Raw genomic sequence first — 10361 nt, 5'->3', positions numbered from 1 at the left:
ACCACACACCTGAGCTCCCCAGAGTTCATCCAGCCACACCTACACCTCGGTGTCAAGCACTACACAGACATACCTGACCCAGACAGAAACACCACAGTCACTTCCAGTGACTTTGCAGCTTAGGGCATAAGTTTTAGGGTGTAAACAGCAAGTAGGGATCTAAACTTTGGAGCTCTAACATTGCTCAGGAACTAGATTGAAACAGCGCTCGCAGGTTCAGGCTGTTACTAGGATCTCACACAGACATTTCTCCTACAGCAGCAGTACAGAACACACAAGATGAGCTCACACCAACTGCCTGGAATACTCCATTTATTTCCAGCTTCCAAGAAGAAGACATGAATTGCTACACTTTATTTTGCTTTTCACAGAAAGTTTAACAAAGGGAGAAGCACTGCAGGAGCTTAGTTGTAGGTCATGTAGCGGGGGGTAGCGCTGAATTTCGCGTAGGATTTAATGACTTTGTTCACTGCTTCCAAGAAGTCTTTCTCCGTGGCGATCTTGCGCCGCGCTCGGATAGCAAACATGCCTGCCTCCGTGCAGACACTGCGGATCTCGGCGCCTTGGGAAGAAAGGGATGAAGGATTCAATGCTGACCACCAGTGGAGATATGTGAAATTGTTAAAAAATAACAATACAGCTTACCTGTGCTGTTAGGACACAGTCGAGCCAACAGCTCAAACCTTATGTCTCTCTCAACACTCATCGAACGAGCGTGGATCTTGAATATGTGAGTTCGTCCCTGAAGAGAGAGTGGAGAACGAGTGTTGGTGTTAGGAGAGGTGATGACTCTCAGCATGCAGCTGTCCACAGCCAGAGCAAGGGCAGATGGAGACAAAATCTTTTGTTTGCTGCCCCCAACTGTATTTTCCTATGTCTGGACTGACCTGTTTGAGCATCCCTGATGCTAAATTACTAACTTTTAGAAGAGCTTTAATGGTAAAAGTACTTCAAGAAACCTCTCTCAAAAGAGCCAAACAAAACACATTCCAACTTCAGAACCAAACCACAGAACTGATTTAAGGATTCCTCCTCTCAAGTCAGGATTATACTGTGAATACAATGACTTACCATGGCTCCTTGGCCAGGGATGGAGCCCTGTGGTGTAGGAAAAGCCTTTTGGCACATCTTTAACCCCCTAGATATATCCATGCAGTTTCACTTAAGTGAAGAGCACTGCTTTTGTTATATCTCCTGGACTGCTCCCAGGCAATAATGCCCTACCCACAGAAACACTGGTATCACAGTGTTTCACACTGTGAAAGAAAACATCCTCACCTCAAGGTCAGGCAAGCTAAACTCTATCTTCCTATCCAGCCTGCCGGGCCTCATCAGGGCTGGATCCAGAGTGTCAGGTCTGTTTGTAGCCATCAGCACTTTGATGTTGCCCCGTGGGTCAAAACCATCCAACTGGTTGATCAGCTCCAGCATGGTGCGCTGCACTTCATTGTCACCCCCTGCCCCATCATCAAACCGAGCACCTGGAGAGAGGAGACACACACCTTACACAAAATACCAGAGCATGGAGGAGGTGCCAGCTGCTACACAGCAGACACCTGGAAACGTAATCCTAAAGCACATACAGGTGATTGCAATGAGTTTACAACAGGTGTGAGGGGATTACATGAAAATGGCACGTTTCAAGCAACAAGCGAGTGGTGTTACCTGCCCGTTGCCATAGGAACAGCAGGGACAAGCCCATCTCCCTGCCCAACAGCTGGCCCAGCTGCTGAGATCCACAACACTGGTTGGTTGGTTGGTTGCCTCCTCTCAACCAAAATCTTCCCTGCCCTTGTCTGTGTAAAACCTGTTCTACTTTCAAAGGAGCTAAGCCCACCCTTTGGGGGTGGGGTGGGGGGAACCAACCAAAACCAAACCACAAAACCAAACCACAACCCCCCCCCAAGAAACATTTAATCTTCAGGCAGTTATACAGATTTAATATAGTCCAGAAGCTGAAGGGGGTTTGCAAAGACAATACAGAGATTCTTTACTGAAATTTAAATAATCTGGGTGTTCCACACATGGAAAAATGACTTCTCATCTGGGTTAAGTATGTTCAAACTATATATACTATTTTTTGATAGCTTCCCAGACATGGGACATGCTGGCAGTAGCTTTGCTAAATCGGTATTTGCAAATACATTACTTGAGATGCTGCAAGACAGATGAAGAATTACAAGAGGAAAGGAAAACCTCAAAGTTTTTGTATGAGATTAGAGCTATATATACTACAAACATACCTCCAATGGCATCAATCTCATCAAAGAATATAAGACAAGCTTTTTTAGTTCTGGCCATTTCAAAGAGTTCACGAACCATTCGAGCTCCCTGAAAGCAAAAACCAGGATTTTTGTTAAAGATTCAAAGCACATTAAAGGAAAACCATGAAAATGAAAGTTTCCATGCATTTCAAGACTTCTAACTTTCCAATGAGAAAGCTCTTTTATCTGCACACATATAGGTAAGCAAACATTCATAAATCTTCTGGCAAGTTATAAAGGAGAGAGAAATGACTACTCTCAACTTCAGAAGCATAGATGAAGTAATTTACCTCAGGGACAAGTGAAAAGTAAGTGGCAGAGTTGGGAAGAGAATCCTAATCCTACCATCCTCCCAAACCACAGATTAAGCTCTGCACAACAAAATCCACTGCCTGATTGGCTGAGATTTGTCTGACAGTCCCTCCCCTCTCCTTGCATCTCCAAGATGTGAGTGGATTCAACCATCACATCCAGGTGTCTGGTCCCCACGACTTGAAATCTGCAAACAACTCCATGCTCTTACCTCTCCCACATACTTCTGCACCAGTTCCGATCCGATCACCCTGATGAAGCAGGCATCAGTCCTGTTAGCAACAGCACGGGCACAAAGCGTTTTGCCGGTACCAGGCGGCCCAAACAAAAGCACCCCTTTGGGAGGCTCAATGCCAAGGTTCACAAATCTTTCAGGCTGTAATGGTGGGAAAGGGGAGGCAAGGTTATGGTTATGTGCAAACGAAAGATGAGGAGCCTCTAAGAGTATATGCAAATTAAGACAATCCTTGATGAAAAGCAACAGAAACCAGGCTAGGCTGGACTTCACCTGCTAAAACTAAATCTCCTTTCACTTAGGTGTTTACATGCAGCTATATTATCTATTCTTGCTCTTTCAAATGCTAACAGATGACTTTCAAAACAATAAAGGTTTCCATCTGGAAGTTACTTACATGAAGCAGAGGAGTTTCAACCACCTCTCTCAGCTTTTCAATCTGCTCCTTGCAACCACCAACATCACTGTAAGTGACGTCTGGTTTTTCTTCTACCTGCACAACAAAAAGGCGAGTGAGCAGTTAGCAGCCTGGTGCTGCATATCCCTCTAGGCTCTCAAGAGCCCAGAATAAAATCCAGCCCACCTAAACAGAATTACAAGACAAGGCAATGCCACAGTAAGTAAAGGCAGTTCTCACTTGCATCATGGTGACTGTGGGATCAATCTTTGGAGGCAAGGGGATATGGATCTGATACTTGTTTCTGTCCACCCTGGTGAGAAAGCACAAAGACTGTTATTTTAACACCGGTTAATTCAGCTGTTGTGTACAAACAGTTCTGTAAATTAGAAGGTGAACGCTTAAACTGTTCTCTTCTCTGGTATCAAGACAGCCCAGCCCTGAAAGCTAATAGTCAGCTGGGCTAGAAACTGGAATTCCTTCTGCAAAGAAGTTAAAGGTTTCCAAAAATATTAATTCAAAAGTATTTTGAAAATTGAACTTTGAAATATCCCACTGAGCAAACTAGGAACATATTGATTCTAAAAGCAACTGGCTTCACCTCTTCAGCACCCATTTCCTGTAGCTGCCCTGTGTGTAGCTCTGCAGACTGCCAAGGAGGAAGCAGGCTACATGGGCTGCCTGAAAGCTGGGACGATTGGGACACAAACTAAAAGGTCTCATGACACATGGTTCTTGTCAGAATGATGTCAAAATCAAAAGATTCCCAGCACAGCATGCAGGTGAGATACTGTCTTCCAACAGAAAGACATTAGCATTATTATTTCAACTGCTGCAAAACCATGAAATGATCAAGGTCAAACTAATGGATTAGATGAGAAAACTTCAGTCTCCAGGAAAACTTGTAAGAACAAAGATTGTGCTTACCCAACTCTCATGCCTTCTTCTATGTCAGTAGGTGCCACCTGGTCACTAAGATCCACCACGAATTTGGCGAACTGCTTGACATTGATGATGTACTTGGGATCCTCAGAGTCTGCATTGATTATCTTTGTGCACCTAATACAGAACAATTAATGTCAGCAGGCAAACGACCTGACTTGCTGTTAGTTGACACCTCAACATCAGAGTCCCATTTTCCAAACAGGCTGCAATAGCTATTGTACTTGTAGCAAAAATTCTAGCATCACAGCATCAGACAGTAATTACAGGACTAAGTATGAAGTACTTAACACATCATCAAGCCTAACACAGCTCCTTTCTGACCCGATGGTCAAAGGTACATTCAATATGCACAACCCATGAACCTTATTTCTTAAAAGAGTCTACTCATGAGCTGTCAATCCCCATTTAACACCATGCAGCTCCACTGCAAAGAGGGAAGAGTGCACCCACCTAGCAACTTGTAAGGGTTGCTCGCTTTGCAGAGTTTGCTTATCGGCAGCCAGGTCCCACAGGGCAGGAGGAGCCAGGCCCGTGTCAGACTCCTTGATTCCTACAACAGAGACAAGCTGAGGAGGAAGCAGCTAACCCCTACACCAGCGACCCTTCCCACAGCAACAGCCTTACACAGAAGCCTGCAGGAGGCTCTCTGGGATCTCTGAATCACACACACACATCTTGGATGGACTTCCTAAAAAGTAAGTTTCCTAAAGAAATGAGGCCTACGTGACTGAGCAGCTACACATGCAAGTACCACTCCAGCCATCCTACAACAATCTTACAAGGTGTGGATGATGACAATGACGCTCAGCAGAGGTATCAGAGATAAGCGTATTTCTAAAAGCTTCAGAAAAGGGGTGAAACCCTGCAAGTGCTTCTATCCTTCAGTGCAGGATATCAGAAGCTAAGAGATGCACACAGATGAAAAACCTAATAAATCTTCCAAAACATGGATATAAAAAGTACCATCTCCATGATACACTTGAAAGAATCAGGGATTTTACTGGAAAATAGAAGTTCCAGTCTTCCTGGCAGAATTGATGGCCACTAAAGAATTCAGAACAGGGCAACAAACATCCATCAGTGAAACAAACAACAAGAAATGAGGGAAAAAAATATTTTTTCCTGTAACTGGCACAACTAACCAGCTGATTTGAAATGCTCACTTCTCTGACACCCATTTCTTTCTTACACAAGAACTGGTACCATACACGTTGTTATTAATGACATTTTGGGGTTTCACAGTCTAAGAAAGTTCACTCACTATTCAAAGGCAGCCTGACATGGGGGGGGGGGAGGGGGAGGGCTGTTTCATGCTACTGTAATACATTAAATAAAGACAATTTTGAGTAGGAAAGTGTTAAGCTACAAAACTATATAATCATGTACAGGCTAGCCCTGCCCAATCAAAAAGATGACCACCTGCACAGCAAAAATCTCACATTACCAAATTAAAAAAATGAGAAGAAAACCAGTAACAGAATCACAGAATGTTAGGAGTTGGAAGATCATCTAGTCCAACCCCCCTGCCAGCGCAGGATCACCCAGACTAAATCACAAAGGAACACATCCAGGCAGGTTCTGAATGTCTCCAGGGAAGGAGACTCCACAACCTCTCTGGGCAGTCTGTTCCAGTGCTTGTCACCCTCACAGTGAAAAAGTTTCTTCTTATGTTCACATGGAAGTTCCTATGCTCCAGCTGGCACCCGCTGCCCCTTGCGCTATCCCTGGCCATCACTGAGAAGAGCCTGGCTCTGTCCTCCTGACTCTCATCCCTTACATATTTATAAACATTAATAAGGTCACCCCTCAGTCTCCTCCAAGCTAAAGAGGCCCAGCTCCCTCAGCCTTTCCGCATACGGAAGGTGTTCCACTCCCTTAATCATCTTGGGGACCTGCACTGGACTCTTTTGAGATATTCTACGTCCTTCTTGAACTGAGGGGCCCAGAACTGGACACAATATTCCAGGTGTGGTCTCTTCCCCTCTACTCTGCCCTGGTGAAGGACCTCTCTTGGCCTGCAAACCACCCCCCTTCTAATACAGCATAGGATGACATTGGTCTTCTTAGCCACGAGGGCACATTGCTGGTTCTTGGTCATCCTGCTGCCCACCAGGACCCCCAGGTCCTTCTCACCTAATAATAATAATAAACCCATACAGAAACTGTTTAAAATCAGCTTCTCAAAACACTTGTTCTGGCCTATGTGACTCTTCTACTGAAAGTTATTTTAAGAGGAAAGGTACCAGTGAGCTCATTGATTTTCTTAAGTAGTTGTTGAATATCATCTTCTACTTGCTTGATCTGCCTTGAGTATGTGCTCTGGCCCTGGAAAAGAAATAACATGAGATTTGGTAACCCATTTCATGTTTAGGAAGAAATGCCAATAGCCACTGAGCATCGAGACATTCAATATACTGTCTTGGGGTAACTATTGATCACAGCCAAAAAAGACAGTACAAAGTTCCAGTTACAATATTTCTGTTCACAAAAACAGTGCAGCTACACACAACTGACCAATTGTGCAAGGGGGAATTTTTCACATTTGTGGACTTCGAGGATTTGATTTGGGTTTTTTTCTTTTAAACCCCCTCAGCCTTATTCTTTAAAAACTGCTTTTTTCCTAAAGCTTAAAAAACTTTGCAAAAATTATTTCCAGACAGAATTCTGTATACACTGTGTGAAAATCATCTGCACCTGCCAAGTGCTTTAACTACTTTACCCAACCTTTCCATCACCCACAGAAGGCAGCGGAAAGATGATGGGACAAATGAGAAGCTCAAGTCTCACTCGTGATCAAATGCTTTGCTATCCTGCCCTGCCCAACACAGGCAGATCTGGATTTCCTTCAGAGGATCTCTTTCATATCAACCTGGCGACAAGAAAGACGCCACAGGGCGCACAAGCGGTACTGCAGAGTCCTTCCCTGGTTCTAAAGCTCCATTAAGGAGTCTGCATCAATGACATTCGGACTTCTGGATCATGTATGCAGATCCAGACATGTGCTAAGCTGCAAGTTTGATTTTCCAAGTTATTCCACAAACCCACTCTGCTTTCTGATGGAAGATTAGCATGTTAAGCCTTCCTGCTGTCAGAAAACACCTCCCAAGATGACACTCTCTTTGACAAGGTCTGTGTATCCCTCGCTAACTGTTTTTTAACACAAGAGCTAACAGCAAGTAGATTTGATGGGACAAATGGTCCTAAAGGTACTGTTCTTTATGAAACAAGAAAATTGGTTGGTGAAAGCGCCCCAGTAAAGCCCTAGATGTTAGTCCCTTGTGACAGTCAGCTGCAAAGTACAAAGCAGAAATAGAAAAGGATTTCTTTAGTTCCAAGCTAATGAAAATACTGGGTTATTTTAGGGTTGTGGGTCGTGTTTGGGCTTCCTCGTTGGAAGAGGAAAGGGAGAAAAGATTTTGGCAGGAAATAAAAGCAGTGAGAGAGGCAGATTTACCAACTACTCACTGACTACACATCCCTCCGCTCCTGTATTCAATTCCTAATAGAACTTTCTTTTTTTCTTCAACAATCTTGTACACAGATGTTACTTACATAGGTTTTCAGCAAGGCAATATCTCCTTCATCCAGAGCTGAAAGAAGACAAGAAAGCCTTAGCTTCCAGTGTTAAAACAAAACCACCAGAATCAATTCTGCTTCTAAAAGATGAAAACGTACATTTCTGAGTTCTTTTGAGCTTCTACTTTTTCACTAAACCAAAGTGGAACAAAAAGGCATCTGACATTCAAGAAAAACAAAACAGGGTCTCCATCTGCTCTCCTCAGTCCAAAGATTTGTACCACCCAGAGCAAGCAAGCTACTAGAACTATGCCTCACTCAGAGTAGCTTTCCGACCTACAAATGCACAGAGAAGGAACTGAGAATATCAAAACCTCATATTTAAACTTTTTGTTTCCTAATGTTTAAGAAAACATCAATAAAAAACTGTCACCAGTTTCCACCAGCAATGTCTCTCTTCCAAAAATACCTGGTATGAGCAGGGAACAGCAACCAAATCTAAGCTAGTCTCAGAAACAAAACACTACTGTAAACTATTGGTAACCCACAGCCCAGAATCAGTAACTAACACAATGTGAGTTCTAATATTGTAAAACAGAGAACATGGGAATGCTGATACTAGGTGAGATAAGGAGCCTGGCCCAATACACTTTCCCCAACAGATGTGGCAAATACTTTATGAGCTCCCACTGCCACATCACAAGTTGTTATTAACAGTACTTACAAATTTTTCCTTTTGTGAATATTTCTGTAGCTTTTTGAAGGTCTGCAAGCATTCAGCAGAACACACAGGAAGGAATCCCCCAGCTTAAATCAGCACTGTGCTTCCCTTTACTTACTTCAACTTGGAATCTAAACATTGTACACGAGCCTCAGAATTCCCACATCAGAACAAGGGTTGCCAGCTGTTAAATATATAAGCTTTTGCACAGAGTCCTGCAGGTTTCTCCTATGAACTCTATCAATTAACTAAGGAAAATATAACTCTATAACCTCCTATTTACTTCTATATCACTTGTCATTTAAGAGACCTCAAACATTCCTTCTCCCTTGCCCCAAAGCAATTTTTTTCCCTGACCATATGACAGCCTTCACCTTAAGCATCCTTGGCCTTTTTCTAATTCCACCATATCTTGTTGATGATAGAGGGAGTCCAAACCACACAGTGCTGAAGATCTGTGTGCACAGTGTATTATACAGTATTTTGAGAGTAGTTTTTTGTGTTGATTCTGACTTCTTTCCTGATCATTCTCCCTAACCCATTGCTTTTTGATGCATACTAAACACTGTTGTTCCAATTCAAAAGCCTTTCTTGAGCAGGAACGGTTCAAAGTCCGTCACTGGTTATATACAGCATTAATGTTATCCCCAGATGGACTATGTAACATTCACTAGTGTGAAACAAAAAGGCAAACAAAATTCAAACGTGAGAAGTAACCTGCAGCTTTCACACTGCGCCAGCATCACCAGACACATCTGCCACCTCGCCCTGTCCTGCTTCCACTGCTGCTCACTGGGCCCAGCAGCCACCTCCACAGGCAGCCACCCATGAAGGACAAGAATCGATCACGTTTTGTGAGGCAAATCTTTTAACTGGTCATCGAACACCAAAAGGCCTTTTGCCTCAGGACGATCAACCCCGGCTTTTAAAGAGCCTTTTGCAAGAGAACCTGGCAGGGCCTCGGGAAGAGGGTACCCCAGGCAGCACCGTGTGAATCCGGCTGCTGGCAGCCACGGCTCCTACACTACCCCCCTCCGCCCCTCTCCCCCACCCACCTGAGCAGCAGATTTCCCGGGCCCGATTTTCCTTGATCTTCCCTCAGAATCTCTTAGAACGAGTTCGATGTTTACGTTTAACACAAACATACACCCCCGGCCAAGCCCCAGCCGCGGGCCGGGAGGGTGTGGGGGAGGTGGGGGTGCGGGGTGGGGAGGGCCAGGCGCTCGGGGGACGGGGCCGGCAGTGCCAGAAACCGCATCTGCAACCCCCTTCTTCTCCAGCCCCGCTCCTTCAGCCCCGCCGTTCCCGGCACCGAAATGGCCGCCGGCAGCGCCGCCCCCGCCCCAGTGCCCCGGCCAAGGCGCTACTGGGGGAGCTCCCCCGCCATGAACACGGGGACCCCGAGAGGGGAGTGGGGGGGAAGAAGGGCGCTGCCGGCTCCACCGCCGCGGTAACGGTTAGTGGGCCCGGGGCGGGGGGGGCAGCGGGTGGAGGCCCAGCCCCGCCACTCCATATCGCCTCTCACCGCGGATGGGCTTATCCTCCTTCTCCTCCTCCTTGGTCTTCCTCTGGTCAGCACCCAAGTAGTCCGGCATCTTGGCAACCCGGTCCTGCGGCCTGCCCTGCCCCGGATGCGTTACGCAGCACCGCCGGGGCTTCCGGCCGGGCCGGGCCGCGCCGGGGGACACTAAAGGAGGGTGCACCGGCCCGTGCGCGCCGCGGGCTCCGCGCCACAGGCTTCTCCTTTCCCCCGGCACCGCTGCCACCGCTGGAGAGTTCCGCACGCCGGAGCTGCGTGCGCTGCTTCGGTTAAACCCGCACCGCCCCGAGCCGCGCGTCCGACCTCCGGCCGCTTCGAGCCGCGGATGCCAGCCCCGTTGAGGGAAGGCAGCGGGGAGCAGGCGGAGGGGCGAGGGGGTCGGCAGGGGGGCCGGGCCCTACCGGGCCGCTTATCCCGCCGCACGCCGCCGC

The 10361-nt window shown here is 46.3% G+C and overlaps 1 protein-coding gene across 1 annotated transcript; it reads right to left on the bottom strand.

The window, feature by feature from the left end:
- Positions 1-295: 295 nt before the first annotated feature.
- On the bottom strand, positions 296-10032 carry PSMC2 (proteasome 26S subunit, ATPase 2). Its single transcript, XM_084263650.1, has 12 exons — positions 9916-10032; positions 7706-7743; positions 6397-6478; positions 4604-4703; positions 4136-4267; positions 3449-3521; positions 3209-3304; positions 2788-2952; positions 2244-2331; positions 1279-1481; positions 646-742; positions 296-562 (listed from the first exon to the last, which is right to left on the bottom strand). Exons 1-12 carry the CDS (start codon positions 9983-9985, stop codon positions 405-407), a joined length of 1302 nt encoding a protein of 433 aa, XP_084119776.1. The 5' UTR covers positions 9986-10032; the 3' UTR covers positions 296-404.
- Between the last annotated feature and the right edge of the window lie 329 nt (positions 10033-10361).

This window comes from Gallinula chloropus (assembly GCF_964237585.1).
Source record: "Gallinula chloropus genome assembly, chromosome: 1".
Classification (NCBI taxonomy): domain Eukaryota; kingdom Metazoa; phylum Chordata; class Aves; order Gruiformes; family Rallidae; genus Gallinula; species Gallinula chloropus.
This window is presented reverse-complemented; position numbering and strand designations above follow the sequence as displayed.